This window comes from Olea europaea, chromosome 3 (assembly GCF_002742605.1).
Source record: "Olea europaea var. sylvestris chromosome 3, O_europaea_v1, whole genome shotgun sequence".
In the NCBI taxonomy this organism is placed as follows: Eukaryota; Viridiplantae; Streptophyta; class Magnoliopsida; order Lamiales; family Oleaceae; genus Olea; species Olea europaea.
The window spans coordinates 15288235-15304512 of record NC_036239.1 but is presented as its reverse complement, the minus strand read 5'-3'; the positions used below and the strand labels follow the sequence as shown (position 1 = coordinate 15304512).

The window sequence follows — 16278 nt, the reverse complement described above, 5'->3', positions numbered from 1 at the left end:
CTTTACAAATTAAACTTTACGTTAAAATGACAATTATGTTAATTATTAATGATTAAATTATTAAAAATAATAAACTTTAATAATATAATTAATAGTGTAATTTATTATTATTATTATTATCATCATCATCATCATCATCATAAAACGAAAATGACATAAATGCCCTTAATCATTATCTTTGAAAAATGAAAAATAAGGGCAAAACGGACATTGAACCATTTGGTGCAAAAAATAGTGTAATAACACTATTCACTTTTCATCATTTTGCACCAAAATGGTGCAAAATTTGGTGTTCCATTGGAGCAACTTTGCACCAAAAAATGGTGCAAGGGTGTTAGCATTGCAGTTGCCCTAGCCTAAGATTAGGTGCTTGGAGATACAGTTGTGCTGCGTGTACAGCATTTATACCCATACACCCTCTCACAATGTGAGGGGCCCATATGAGTGAGAGGGCCATACATCATGGTGTACAAAAAAGCTTTATTGATATAAATAATTGCTTGCATTGTTTAGGCTTTGGCTGATCTATCACGCTGCAACTGTCATAATTTATTAGAAATTGATTTTATCTTTTCTTGGAATCATCTGTTACAATTTGACTTGCACACCTTTTTTATATTTTTTTTTCCTCATTTCTCTTCATGAAACCACGTACTTCTAGTGCGCAGGGCAAAGGTTTTGTTACAGGAAGTACTGAAAGTTTACAGTTCCAAATTCATGAAAACTTCTCAAATGCTTGGAGATCATTTAGCTCTTTTCTGGGTTGTAAAATCTCAACCTCCTTTTGATGTAAGAAGGTTCACTGGAAGAGAGGCTTTCTTAGATGAAATTGGTGGTGCCTCGGTGCTTTTCTTACCATGTTCTAGTTACAATTGGACACCACCCGGGGGTGCAGGTCAATTATCATACTCTTGATTCTATTCTCCTCCTACAATTTTGTCATGGCCGGCAGGTCGCCCCAGAAGAGAGGAAACACATCACTCATGTCTCTTCGATCAGAATAAGCCTGTAATTGATAATTATGCTACATTCTTTTTAGTAGATTTTCATCTCAACGTTCAGATTTCTATCCGAATAATGTTATTCGCACAAAGATTTAGCTTAGCGGATGAAGAGGAACTAGTTTGGGTACGCAAAAAATTCTGCCTTGAAGATAATCTGTGGTGGTTCTCTTAGACGCTATTTAGCTTAAAATGTTATTATGATCTAAATACAAGTGAAATGACTTAAAAGTCCTCATCATCTTCCAACAAATTTGAGTTCTAGGACAAACTTTCAGTCAACAATGCTTATGTCGGCATACAAACTGACACTGACGTAATCAGAACAGAGTTCTCTGTTGACAAAACTCTTTGCATGGTAATGGAAAGAACAAAATTTTGGACATGTTTGATACATAGTACTGAACAACATTATTAATCACGTGTTTTGTTACTGTTATAAATATTGCATATCATACATGCTAACATCAGTGACAATGGACCGGTCCTGATCTCGTGTCATCAGTGGGTAGAATAAAAACTTCCTACTGCTGAATAAAGGAAACCTCAATTACAGTTCTCTAAAACAATCATAAATTCAGAGAACCATAACAAAAGTTCTATTGTCACATCAGCAGTGAGAAGTTTTTACCTTGCAGGGCAGGAGATCAATTCTAGACAATGGACTACAAGAATATCTTCATCTATTGACACAAGTCTTCACTGAACCGCTTAACAGTACCTAATTTGCAGTACATTATTCTGCCTCAAGACAACCTACTCAACAAAAGTACAGCTTGAAGTTAAAAGGCCATAGAATTGAAGATTTTTGCTACATGCCAGTAGAAGTGTTGCTTTAATAATGAATCGGCTATACTTGCCTTTTAAGTGTTACTAGTTCTTGTCATCAATTTAACTCCCACCTTTTTTTCTTTATCAGATACATTACCGTTGGAACATCACACCTTTAAAAGCATTCCGTGCCTTATTCAATCTGTTTCTAGATTTCAATTGTCTGTAATTACACATTACACATCTTCTTTCATATGTTGTGAAAAGCAGCAGTGATTACCGACAAGAAACCTAATTCAGAGAAGAAATCCTTCTGGCTTTTAAAGCCCCATACTTGTCCTGCCCCTACAATTAAAGAAATCTGGTTAATTCTAACTATGTACTAGTTAACTACAATTGAAGAAATCTCTGAATCTGATTTCAGCTAAAATTTTCTTACAAGACATTTTCACAAATTACATACCTATATAGAATCTGATAGTTCCTGAGTAAATAATCCGATTGATAAGTTGGAAGGTAGACTTTTACTAGATGAAATTTCCTCAAGACAGCCTGTTGAAAATGGTTTAACTAAAGTTTCAAAATCATATTCAGCTAGAAATCTCATCAAAAAGGCTCTCATCTAATGATCACGTATTTCTGACAAATTGACATCTATTCTGACCTAAGTATAGAAAGATCCTAGTGAAAGATATTTCTTGGAGATCAAACATAGATTCATCAACTAAATCCTCGATATCCTCAATTCAACGCTTCCAAGTACTAGCAGCAACTATAAGGATCCAAATATCATAAAAGCAAAAACAGAAAGTAACGGATTTTAACCAACATAGAGCTTCTTAAGTATACACATGGTAAGATGATGCAACGGGATCAATAAGCACATCGTAAATGTACTTATGCTTGCAACAATTAAAGTGAGTAATCTTTTAACGAATCTAGACACAGAAGGCAACAGCCAACCATTACGTGCTATTTTATTTGAACTTCATATAGGTTATACAATTCTATCAATGAACAAATTGCTCTATCAGTCATGAATTCTAAAATGATAGAACTACAACAATTACATTCCATCGAGTGAAATAGTTGGGTTAAGTCTTATGGTACACATCAGAACCCGCATGCAAGCAACCGTGATCGAACTTCTTCAATCCCGTCTGGAGATCTGTCGTGGGCTTATATCCAAGCTCCCTGTGAGCCAAGCTTATGTTAGCATGTGTGAACTGCACATCCCCATTCCTAGGCAACTTTATAATCATCCTCTTTGCCTTCACCTTGAGTAACCTCTCCAAAATGCTCACAAGATCTGAAACAGGTACAGGAGATGTGTTTCCCAAATTGTAAAGACGTAATTGTGCAGGCCCCTTCTTCTTGCCACTACTGCCAGTACTCTTCTCAGCGGTATCCAATGCCCCCAAACAACCCTTCACAACATCGTCAATGTAAGTGAAATCCCTCGCAACTGTACCATGATTAGGTCCCTGGAAGATTGGAATTGATTTCCCCTTCAAAATATCCCTACTAAAAAAGAAATATGCCATGTCTGGCCTACCCCAAGGTCCATAAACCGTGAAGAACCTCAATCCAGTAAGCGAAAGACCGTATATATGGTTATAAGTATGCGCAATCTCCTCACCAGCCTTCTTAGTTGCAGCATATAAACTAGCAGGCTGGTCAGTCCTATCCTTCTCCGAAAAAGGCACCTTTGTATTCAATCCATAAACAGAACTGCTCGAAGCCCACACAATAGCAGGCTGAGGATTTGCGCTCTTGCAAACCTCAAGCAAACTAACAAAGCCTGCAACGTTGCTATGAATGTAGGAGCTAGGATTTTCCATGGCATAGCGTACCCCTGCCTGTGCAGCCAAATGCATAACATGGGTAAATGGGACAATGTCGAAAAGCTTGATCAAGAGGGCAACATCATTGATATCACCCTCCACAATGTAAATACCCGTGCGCTCCAATAGAGCCTGCCGTGCCCTTTTAAGGGACGGATCATAGTAATCATTGAAATTATCGAGCCCCAGAACGCCATCACCCCTGCGCTTGAGAGCAACCGATACATGTGTACCTACAAAGCCAGCAGCCCCGGTAACCAAAACAGAAAACCCATTTCTTGACCTGATTTTAGCTGAAGCCTTGACCCTTTTTTCCCACACGGGACCACCATAAGAACTGGTTCTTAAAGACCTCCTCGAGAGATCTGAAGGGACTTGTGATGAAGATGATGATGATCTAAAAAAGAACATAAAGATCAACCCAATGAAAACAAAAGACCAAAACGTGAGCTTGGCTAAAGAAGAATAAAGCCTTTGCCTATGATATGAAGATTTTTCCATCTTGAACTTCCCCGGGGTTGATGGAATATTATCAATGTGCATCATCTGGGACATTATTCTCTCAAAATCTTGAAGATTTGGAAAACAACCAGTTTCTAAATCCCCTACTTTGAGACAAATTTGCTGATCTTAGTCTGTTCAGATTTTCTTGAAACAACAGAGCAGTGCTAGGGTTTGAAAATAATCATCAAGAAATCTGAAAATTTCTTTAGGATAAGAAAATAGAAGATACAGATGGCTGGATTGAGGTTTGCAAAGGTATTATGGAAGTCATATTTTGTGCTTTTATTTATGCGAATCTTCTTGTTGCTTGAAGGCACTGCTGGTTGTTGCTATGCTAGCGGTGACAATGGATTTTTGTTTTTTGTTTTTCCTTTTTTCTTTTCTTTTTGCTTTGTATTAGAGGCTCTTTATTTGGTTGTACACAGTAAAAGATTTGAGATTTGATAATTGATCAAGAAATTGATGATTAGAGAGAGAGGGAGAGAAACAAGGTTTGAATAAAATATAAAAAGGATTAATAGAGGGGGGGTTTGAGTGGATTAAAATGTATGTTTGCCTAGGATTAAACGAGTTACTTATAAGTAAATAGTATTACAATAAGTAATTCTTTTTGTTGGGCAGAATTAAAAATAAATAAAACTATTTTAAGTAACAGTTACTTTATAGTCAAAATAAGAACTTTTATTTTCAATATAATAGTCTACCAAAATAATCGATAGGAGAAATTGGAATATATATGATTAGGATAAAAACTCAACAACTTAAAATTTGTTAAAACAACTTTTGAATAAGTTTATTCGCCTCAATCGAAAGCTTGTTTTACGTTTTCATTTATAAATGAAGAAGATTATTTAATTATTTTTTATTTATTTATTTTATCTTCTGACTCTTGATCTTTTATATTTTTCGGATCTAGTTTTCTAAAAGGTTACTTTTGTTAAAAGGTAGAAAAATATTTATTAAACATGTTTAAAAATAGAAAATTACTTAAAAGTAAGTTTTAATTTTGAAGCCATTGGATGGTTCTTAAACTTCTCACAATTAAACACAAGGCCATTGAATGTTGTGGGAGATTTGTGGGGATCCCAAATCCCTGATTAATAATTGATTAAAAGATAACGAGGGATTTGATCTCTTAATTATCATTCAATAAATTCATCTTTCCCTTTTATTTGTATATTTAATTTTATAGAGTGATTTATTTTTTAGACGATTAAATGGAAATATTGCGATGAATATAATTTTGATAATTCATATATTCATGCTGGTGAAAAATGATAATGGCAAAATTTCTTTTTTCTTTTCTTTTTTAACATCATTCGAGTATTTATTCCCTAAAATCAAAAAAACTTTTTGTCGCTTTCTTTTGACGACATCATTTTACAATAATTAGTGAAGTAGCCAGACCATCTCAAGTCGTTAAGTTCACCCTAATAACTCTATTTATATCCTTTTTAATCTGATATAAAGAATGAATAAAAGAGGTTTATCATGAAATAACACCAACATTTTTTTTTTTTTTTTTGTTAAGTTACTAACTCCAAGTTGTGATAACGAATATTAACAATTCCAAGGTCTTAGTTTATAATAAGGATAAGAAAGTATTAAATTTCGTAACTTTATAGTCACTTCTTTTGGTCTTTCTCCATCTTCTCAGTTCTAACACGGGCTCGAAAAAATGGCGACATTGAATCGACTCAAAACGTAACCACAAATTAATCAAGCAACCTTTCTTGATATAATTTCCATGTTCTTTCTCTAGGTTCATTTTTTAAATATATTTGATATTTCTTTACATTTATGTGTATATTTAACTCTGTACGGTTGACTGGGTTTGAGTTTTCTTTAGTCCCTTTTAGGTTGTGGGGTTGTGATGGGTGTAAAAGGGAAGTGAGACTTGATTGGATGGATCACAATTGTGTGCAAACAAACTTTAATACAAGGCAAAAAGTTGCATTTTCAAGAACCCTAATTTAGTAATATGATGTCCTATTTTTGTTTGTCTTAGATCAGTGGAATATTTATGTTAAGATTATTGTCTAAAATCACTGCACCATACCACCAATTACCTCCTCATTGTGATTTTGAAGTAAAAAGAATTAGGTCCAAGAAAGCGCGAGTGTTACACATCACGATAATATAATAGTTTACTTAATGAGTCAGACTTCCACTACTGAATTGTATTACATAATAATAATAATAATAATAATAATAATAATAATAATAATAATAATAATAATAACAACAACAACAACAACAACAACAACAACAATAACAACAAGAAGCTAAAATCTTGTATATTGTGATGTCCAATTTTATTGAGCACTGGATGTAAAGTTATATTTAGAGCCTGTTTAGGAGTGATTTTGAGAATTGATTTTTTGACCGTTAGATAAAAAGTGGGGTCCACCTGTGAGAGAAGAAGTCAAATATGACGGCTGAAATAGTAAAATAACAGTCAAAAAATCAATTTTTTGGATGAAAAAATCAGGCCCAAACAGTCCCTTAGTGCTTGCTTGGTAGAGATTTTGATAATTGATTTTTTGACCATTAGAGATAAAGTAGGTCCTACCTGTGAGAGAAAAATTCAAAAACGACGGCTAGCATAGTAAAGTAACGATCAAAAAATTGATTTTAATTGGATTAATAGCTATACCAAACAAGATCTTAGTACATATTTGACAAAATTAAACAAAATAACATATAAGATCATAAATATTATTGTTGCTTAAAATAAGTCAAAGCACATTTGGTTGAATAAGTTGATTAAGAATAATAAAAAAAAATAAAATTGTTTAATGAGTAAATTGATACGTGGGTTAAAGAACGAAAAATAAATAAAAATTGTAAACATGGGCAGCACACCTGCACCATGTGACAATCTGGTAGGGATCCAAGTCAAGACAAGCATGACCCAGCGATAAAGTTATTTCTTTACAAGTTGGCATCATGTTTCATGCTTGTTGATGTTGAATTCTTTGTAGCAGCCTACCATCTTAATTATTATTATTAATTTCTTTTTCTTTTTTTTCTTTTTTTGAATGTAAATCAATCAAAAACTTGCAAAACATTAGACTCAACGAGCTTGGTCGACTGTCGTGGTAAGATAGAATCGACAATCAAGGATGGTTTGTAGAGATTTTTGCATATTTTTAAACTTATAATGTAAATATAATGGTTATATGAGTCTCTAGCTGTATTGTAGTTATAGTGAATGATTTGATCCATCACAACCTTATTTAAACATATAATTAAAATGTCTTATTTTTGAAATTTGTGCTTGTGTTAGTCAAGATGGACATTAGAGTTACTCAAAACGGGTGCGCCAAAATTTTACCGGTAGAGTCTTTTTGCACTTGGACATGACAAGTACAATACCTGTAGGGAATTTATACCCAAAATCGAGAGCAACACTACCAACACAAACGCAAAGTGCAAGAAAATAAAGGAGCACAGAAAAATGTTCACCCAGTTCGGCCCGAATGGCTTAATCCGAGGGGCTCAAAGTCAACCCAATCCAATAGTGCAATTCCACCTCCTAGAGAGAGTATAGTACACAGAACCAAAGAGCACAACCAGATCAATCATCGATCCAAACAGATCTCAAATCTGGACACAACACACTGCTTCCTCACAAACCGGCCACAACTATACAAGTGCAGCGGATTGCCTACACAGACTGTCTCCTAGTTACTGTAGCACACGAGATTTACAAGAATCTTAGAAGAGAATAATAATCTCCAAATTCTAAGGGCCAAGAAGGAGGAAGAAGAAAGTCTCCCTAAAATAGAGAGAGAAAAACGAGAAAAATTCAAAGGCTAGTCTGAGAATCTCCCCCTCCCAATCGTGCACCCTAGATGACCAAGGGCAAGCCATATTATGATCTCCACCATTCATTCAATTGAACGGTCCACACACAGTCAAAAGAAACACAGATCCAAGTTATATTGAATGAACGAATCAGGAGCTGCCACGTAACGTCCACCAACTTAAGGTGCCGTAAATGTCCAAATTACTCTCTCATAAGTTACAATTTTGGAGAAACACGTTTTCTCCTTCAATACCAATCAATAATTGATCTAAATAACAAGCTTTAGAGCATAACCATTAGCTTTTTCAACAAACTTGTAAGGATTTGTTTAACAAAATTTTCAAAAAGTCTAAAGTTACTTTTGAAATTAAGAAGCTACTTTAGAACATGTTTGAATAATTTTTTTAAAGTACTTTTCCTGATTAGAAGAGCTTTTACAAAAAGCGGACCTAAGATACCTTCTTCAAGAAGCTCTTCCAAGCAGAAGATGAAAACCAACCAAACGGTCCTAACCTTCGCTAGTGAAGTTTTACTTCTTTGCCTTCTCGGCTTTGCCCACAGGTAGCGCCACCTATGCTAAATAAGGAATTTGCCCTGATACTAATAGACTGAAAGAATTCTATTTAGGACACCACCAGAAAATAGAACAATATTAGTTCCAACTTTCAACAGAAGGTAGCAGTTGCATCCAATCTTGAAAGAGTCACAAAAAATTAAATAGAAATTTCTTATTTCAAACAGTGTTAATAATAATTAATACAGAAGAAGAAATTGCTCAACATCTTGACACATATTTGAACATCGTTACATGACAAAACTTGGCACATCGAAAAACTGTTAATGCTTCGAGGACTCTTCGAGGACTTCAAAATAAGTCGGGAAGGTTTTACGAGTGCAACCGGGATCTTTAATCGTGACCGGAACATCTGCACAAGCAGCAAGAGAAAAGGCCATTGCCATTCTATGATCATCGTACGTGTCTATCGCTGTCACATTCAGTTTCTCCGGTGGAGTTATTACACAGTAATCTGGCCCTTCTTCAACTGTCGCTCCCAACTGAAATTTTGAAGAGAATGGGAAAAGATCTCAAAGGACTAGTACCAAATAAAATATTAAAAATTAAGCACTTCCAGTAACGATATACCATATGCAGTCAGTAATTAGGGGTTAAAAAAATGTTAGTGAAGTTTCACATTACTCGCGGAATATAATTTTGTTCTAAAGGTCACTTAAATTTGGGTTTTATATCAGTTTGGTCATCAAGTTTGAAATTCATTAGTTTTTCCAACAAAATGGATGACGTGAAAAATAATGATCCGACGTACCATATGTTAGAAACAGGAACAAGAATTAGCATTTTCTTTAATTCAGTCACAAGATTCTTTGCTGGATATTCATGTGTATGTTATAATCAAGAAAGATACATTTTTAGAATTAACACACATCGGTATTCAATTTCTTGATAAGATCTAAATCGTGAACTTCAAGCTTTTTAATTCATGAACTTCCAACGCTCCCAATTAAAATATATACTACACCAACGTGCGGACATCTTTTCAATTAAATTCTAGATTGGTTAGACAGAAAAAATTAAGAAAACAATAAAACAGTTTTTCTTCTCTTTTTTCGTCCCAAAAAACCGCCCCCTTGGTCTTAAATATATAGACAAAAGTGTTCCAATCTAATTAGGCCATAATTAACTTAATCGAACATATAGTTAAACTTTAATTTTAATTACAATTAAGTCCAAAACCTTCTAAGTAATTATAATTGAGTCCAATACTATATAGAGCTACCACAGGGATCTGTTTGGAAATATAGTTTTCAAGGTCAAATAATTATACCCTATCTAGTCAACCCTAAATCACTCAATCTAATTATTAGTCTTTGCTTATTTTACTAAAGGCAAAATACTACATCATGGCAATGATTTTTGACATGAAACCGGATTCATTACTTCGCTAGTTCTCAAGTTTCCAACTCACTGAGATATTTGATCAATAAAATTGTTCTCATCAATTGATGAATCAAAGAACTATTAAACTCACTATAAGCTATACAAAACCCTTCAAAGGATTTAGATAAATAAACAGCATTACACAGAATTTAATTCTCCTTAAGGTCATATTATAGAATTAAACTTTACGCGTGATCGGTTCAATAAACTTCAAATATACTAGTATCGCCCTTAAACTATTTATGTTATAAGGACAAATCACAAATTCGAGTGGTGAAATTACCAAGATTACAATCTTTCCGTACAAGGTATCAACCCTTGTATATCCATTGTGAACAATTTCATTTATGATTAAAAATAAGTTGTCAAATTGCTTCTCAATGTAAACACTCAACTTATATTAACACAAATGATCATAACACTTTTATATGCATGCTCAATATCAAATAAATGTAATGACAGAAAATAAATAAAAACAAATTTGATTTATTATTAAAAAATTATTTTATCACAGCAACACTACACAATATAGGCACACACCTCAAAATTTGTTGGACTTGTTGCAAAAGTTTTGGACTTAATTATAATTGTGATTACAGTTCAGGGACTACACTTGCAATTAAACCAATTATGACCTAATCAGACTTGGACATGGATTAAATTACTTTTATCTAAACATAGGAGGTGGTGCCTAGGAGGAACGCATGATTCCGCAGGAACCGATTTTTGGATTAAGAAAAGAAAATTTGTTTTCTTGGTCCGCTATTCTAAAATTATATTTTTGATTTAATTGAAAAGGTGCCCATACGCTAGTGTAGTCTATACTTTGAAGAATGCCATAGAAAACTTGAAGGTTGGGAGCGCCAAGTTCTTCAATTTAAAGTTGAAAGTTTGTGAACCAAAGGCTGGAAGTTCGAATTTAGATTCCATCAAGAAATCAAACAACGATTTTGGTATAATTCAAATCTATGTTTCTTGATTATAACATACAAGTGAACATCTAGCAAAGACCCAACGTGGCATCGACAGAAAGGTCTTCCACATCTGACAGTCTGTTAGAAAACTAATGAGATTTTAACTAAATGACCAAACTGAAACAAAATGCAAACTTTAGCGAGGAACAAACAAAGTTTATTGATTAACACGAAACTCCGCTATAAATCGAGTGACTTAACAGTGTACTGTACCCAATTAGACAAGGCTTGATAGACAAACACAAGTACACATTGCAGCAATGAACTAACCTTTCGAAGTTCTGTGCATATGGCAATCATCCGTTCGGTTTCTTTGACCCTCCAGCTAGCCACTATGAACAAATGAGAGGAGATCAATATGTTTCGAACAAGAGATTAATTTTGAAAGATAAACAAATAAAAGCAACAAGAAAAGCAAAATGGGATTGGTCGGAAAAGAATAAAAATGGGCAACAGCAACTTGGATAAAAAAATGTCAATATTATAGAGGCTTCTCGGAGTTTTCACCTAGCAAGTGCTGATAATATACTCATAGTGGTCTAGCAAAAGAGGTTCTGTGAGAGAAAGAGCAGAAAATTATACTTCTGTCCACATTTTTCTATGAAATGACATAGCATCTTCACTTGTATTACAGAAAATCATTCAACCCTTAAAATCACTAGTATAGTCTTTTTGTTACCAAACATGTTTGGATGTGTTACTTTTAAGCTTAACCAAGCTTTCTCTATATTAGTTATCTGAATAACATAGGTCGCACCTATTTATTATGGTAATCATTATTACATTTATGATGGTCGATAAAAGAGCAGCATACACCTATCAAAGACGAAAAAGGGGAGCCTACCGTCTCTTATGGCAGTAGGTCCATCCGCAAAAAGTGCAACGACGGCAAGAGTCATGGCAACATCTGGCATTTTATTCATGTTGATATCAATAGCACGCAAGTGTTTCCTCCCAGTTGAATCACGAGGTGGACCTTTGACGGTGACACTGTTCTCTGTCCAGGTAACCCTTGCACCCATCTTTTCAAGAACCTCAGCAAATTTAATGTCACCCTTCGCAAAGACAGTTCAAGGAAAATAAGGTAAGACAATTAATTTTGCCATAACACAACAAAGATAAGCAACAGAGAAGGTCCATTGATATAGAAAATGTTCATTAATTTTGATGGCAACAAAATGTTAAAATTATATTATAGAGCATTTTATTCTGAGTTAAATATAAATAAATACAAAGACTTTCTTCTGGTTTACTGGAATTGCAAATAAATATTACTGAATAGTGATTTAATCTATCCAAACTACCCCCAAACTCCAAACGCTAAATTGTTTCATTTTGGGACTAACATGGTCATTTTGATCAGGCAGTAATGCCTCTAGAATATCTAAGATTTGGATTGGATGTTAAGAGCAGACGGCATAAGATTTAGAAACATCGTGTAGTTAATACCTGCAAACTGCTAGTCCCGCAACCTTCAACAGTAATGGTTCCACCAGTAACAGCTGCACCAGCTAAGAAGTAACTAGCACTTGAGGCATCACCTTCAACATAAGCATTTCCAGGAGACCTAATGAAATTTTGGTTCTTAAAACTTCCCATTGAATTAAGTTTTCAAATTTGTTCAAACCTATGGTAGTGGGACATACTTGTACTTTTGTCCTCCTTGAACCAAGAATCTGTCCCAGCTGTCACTGTTCTCTACACTGACGCCAAATCTTTCCATCAACTTCAGAGTCATATCTACATATGGAATTGAAATTAGCTTATCAATGATTTCAATCTCCACGTCTCCTAGAGCCAAGGGAGCTGCTATGAGCAAAGCAGTCAGGTATTGGCTGCTAATGGATCCAGAGAGCTTCACCTGCCAGAAGAAAGACATAAAACAGAGATCATAAAGGGATGTTCTAGTCAAATAGTATAAAGAGCATTTACATCGAAGATGTTTCTCCCTAACATATGGAAGAGAAACTCAATAAAGAGCCAGGCCAGACTAAAATGAACAGGACAACACATAGATTATAAAATTAAACTCTAAGTACTTCTTCGTGTATATTAATTTAAAAACAAAAACAAGAAGAGTGGAAAAGGATAATTTATTGCAGGCAACACGTGCTACAATGGCCGGGACACAAGTCTAACAACAAAATAAGACTTGTTCTCAATAAATTTGGAGTCAGCTATATAAAGCTTTTTTCACCCACTTTGTTCTATTTATTGTTACACCAACAAGAAGTTCCAAAGCAACTAGATCTTTAGCAACATTACACGTCATGTTAGCTTTGGACTACTCCCCATTACCTGACACGTTCTACTAAGATTACATCTTTTGTATGAATAGAAGCCTTTTTAGGTCTATACAAGATATGTCACAACTGCCTAAGTTGTCCTTATTCAAGTTGAACACAGAACGATAATTTTGCCTTGAACTCCTTCTAGCAAGGTCTCGATCTTGGATCTATTTGTGTGAAATGTTATGCCCGTATCTCTCACAAGTTTAAGCCATGATTGCTTTTCCTTTTGCCTGATATAGATCACAATGCGTATACGTGACAAATTTATCTGAAATGAATGGAAGACAAACCTTTCCTCCTGGAAGGCCACCCTTTCCAACTACACGAACCGGGGGGCAATTTGTGCCCAGAAAACAATCAACCTCTGCGCCGAGCTGCTTAAGGCCAGTAACCAAATCACCAATTGGTCGCTCTCTCATACGCGGAACCCCATCAAGTACATAGCTGAAAGTAAGATGTTCATCAAAAGGTGACAGGTAAATAAACTAAATAGTAGATAGTACCCTATAAGAAGCACCCAAAAGTTAATAAGACCAACTATGTAATTGGCTCTGAGAATCCTCATTATTTTTGCAGAATGTCCTCAAAGACCCGTGGTTAATTCAATGGCCACATGCTTAACATTGCGTGGGATGTCAATGACAATCCAAATTAGGAATTTTAATACATCACAAATCTATCAGTTTCATCAGTTGAACCAGAACCAGTTGAATCACCTCATCAAGAAGCTTAAACTATCAAAGGTGGCATTTATTATTTTAATTTTATCTCCAGAGTGCACGCAAGAGGAGAGGTTTATTTTTTGTTTTATCATAATAGATCTGACACATTGGAGTTTTTCATTATTGGGTGACACTGACACTTGAACTCAAGACTTTGCCTGGTCTAATCATGTTGAACTACCTCGTTTAGAAGTTTAAGCTGTGAAACAGGGGACACATTTATTTATTGACATATTGTTTGGACCATGTCCCAATTGGCAAATGTTAACCATATAAACATCACTGAGATAATTTTCACATCACAAGGTTCAAGACAAGAATAGAAAGGCAAACTTAGTCAGAAAATGCAAGAGCTATACACGTAAGAGAGAGAAAGAAACTCTTAGAACAAACCTCGTATTTCCACCAGCAGCAGTAACTGCAGCAGTCAATGGGCGCATTGCTGTTCCCGCATTTCCCAGGAAAAGTTGAACTTCATCCCTAGGTACTTTACCAACTGGAAATAGACCGCCACAACCTTCCACAATTGCTTGCTGGATTGTTTTGTCTACTTCGACATTTAGCCCAAGTGTTTTCAAGGCTTCAAGCATGTAATGAATATCATCACTGTTCAACAGGTTGTTGACAACAGTTTTTCCCTGAAAAAACAGGTGGATGGCATGTGATGAGAAGTCAAGAATCTTTCTCAATAGAAATGTGAAGGTTCAAAACCTGCCCATTACATTCATAATATCCAAAAACGAAGATAATACTCCAATTTCAACAGGTAAATAGTACACACAGCAGGATGCAACTACAAAAAGAGTTCATTGGAGAAGCATAATATCTTTCTAAAACTAAAAGATAAATGAGAAGAAGAAAATTACTATCACATAATGGGATCAAAATGCAGCAAATCCTCAAAAGTTCATACATATTTATACCCACTTTCCAAACTTTTGAGATTTTATCACTCTAGCAAACATTAGAAATTGCTTTTTAGTGGTAACCCTGAACCACAATAAATAATTAAAATAAAATTTAAAGGGAATTAAGGAAGAAGTCAAACTTTGAGCATAATAATCTTAGACAAATCAATATAAACTCGAAAGGCTTAGAACTCAAGGCAAACNAATTAAGGAAGAAGTCAAACTTTGAGCATAATAATCTTAGACAAATCAATATAAACTCGAAAGGCTTAGAACTCAAGGCAAACAAGCCATTATTCCTTCAACCATGAATAAATATAAGAATTTAGTGGACCATTCCTACCAAATATCAAAATTTCTTACCGGACACTAAGCAATAGATATTTCATTAACTCCTCTAAACTGTCAATCTATTTATGCTAATAACCAGAAAAGTATCCTAGTAGTGTATAGTGAATGATGAAGCTTTTACCTAACTTTTAATGTTTCAAGCATTCATTTGACATTACAAAAGGATCCTCCCGAGCAATTTAAATTGTATTATCTATTTTCCTACAGTAGTTTCAGTCTTAGACGAAAACTTACATGCTTGATGCTACCACATTTTGGACAATTCAATGCTTAATCAAATATCCCTCTAATGTTAAATAAAAGGCTACAGCATAAAACCGACATAGAGCCTCATATTTAACGCTCGAATCAAAAGACCAAATCTTTATGTATACATACAATATTACCTCAGAGAGGGCAGCCAGAAGGAGAATGCGGTTAGAGAGAGATTTTGATCCCGGCAACTTGACAGCACCAGAGATGTCTTTGATGGGCTGCAGCACTATCTCCGGCGCCGTAGACGGCTTCTCTGCGGTGGCCACTGAAGCCATAGCCTTAACTGACCTCACAGCAAAACTTGAATCTTTACTCGAAACCCAAAAACAATTCGATGGGCTTTTAACATTTTTTGAGCCAAAAAACACAGATTGTGACGGCAGACAAGAAGATTTAGGTTTTAGAGCATTAGGGCGAGGAAATTTCGTTGTCTGGAATTTGTGCGCCAAGTTGCTAACTTGCGCCATTTCTTGAGGAAATTAAGGATTTTCGGGTGTTTTTCTGGAGGAAAAAATGGTGGGTTCTGGGATTACGAATTCGGGATTTTCAGGTTTTCAAATTGCAAAAAAATTCTTGGTGAATTAGGTGGAAGGGGGTTGGGATCGACAGGTGGGGGGTACACACTTTTCAGTCCATTGTTGGCTAAATTCAAATGTCTATTAGTCCAAGCGAGTGTGACTGTGTTATCCCCACCAACCCCTTTTGTCTGTCAAATTTTCTTGATTTGTATAGTTTACATTGGACATCATCTTGGAAAAATCACATGGTGTTTTCATTAATTTTATGAGATACTAAACTATTTTATGATAGTTTATTCTATCCGAAAGTTTACATTTATTGTAATGAGAATTTAGATCTTTAGTACAACTAAATATTTGTTGGAACGAAA

The 16278-nt window shown here is 34.9% G+C and overlaps 2 protein-coding genes across 2 annotated transcripts; both read right to left on the bottom strand.

Annotated features, from left to right (window-relative positions):
• Positions 1-2917: 2917 nt before the first annotated feature.
• Positions 2918-4598, bottom strand: LOC111378908 (UDP-glucuronate 4-epimerase 3; the record flags this gene model as incomplete). The annotated part of the gene is made up of 1 exon (XM_023002189.1): positions 2918-4598. A coding segment is annotated over exon 1 (1254 nt), but the record flags the coding sequence as incomplete, so codon positions are not given.
• Positions 4599-8639: 4041 nt separating this feature from the next.
• On the bottom strand, positions 8640-16086 carry LOC111387095 (3-phosphoshikimate 1-carboxyvinyltransferase 2-like). The gene is made up of 8 exons (XM_023011613.1): positions 15521-16086; positions 14269-14513; positions 13444-13597; positions 12509-12723; positions 12312-12429; positions 11707-11917; positions 11133-11194; positions 8640-8987 (listed from the first exon to the last, which is right to left on the bottom strand). The coding sequence occupies exons 1-8, from the start codon at positions 15854-15856 to the stop codon at positions 8769-8771; spliced, it is 1560 nt and encodes a 519-aa protein (XP_022867381.1). The 5' UTR covers positions 15857-16086; the 3' UTR covers positions 8640-8768.
• Between the last annotated feature and the right edge of the window lie 192 nt (positions 16087-16278).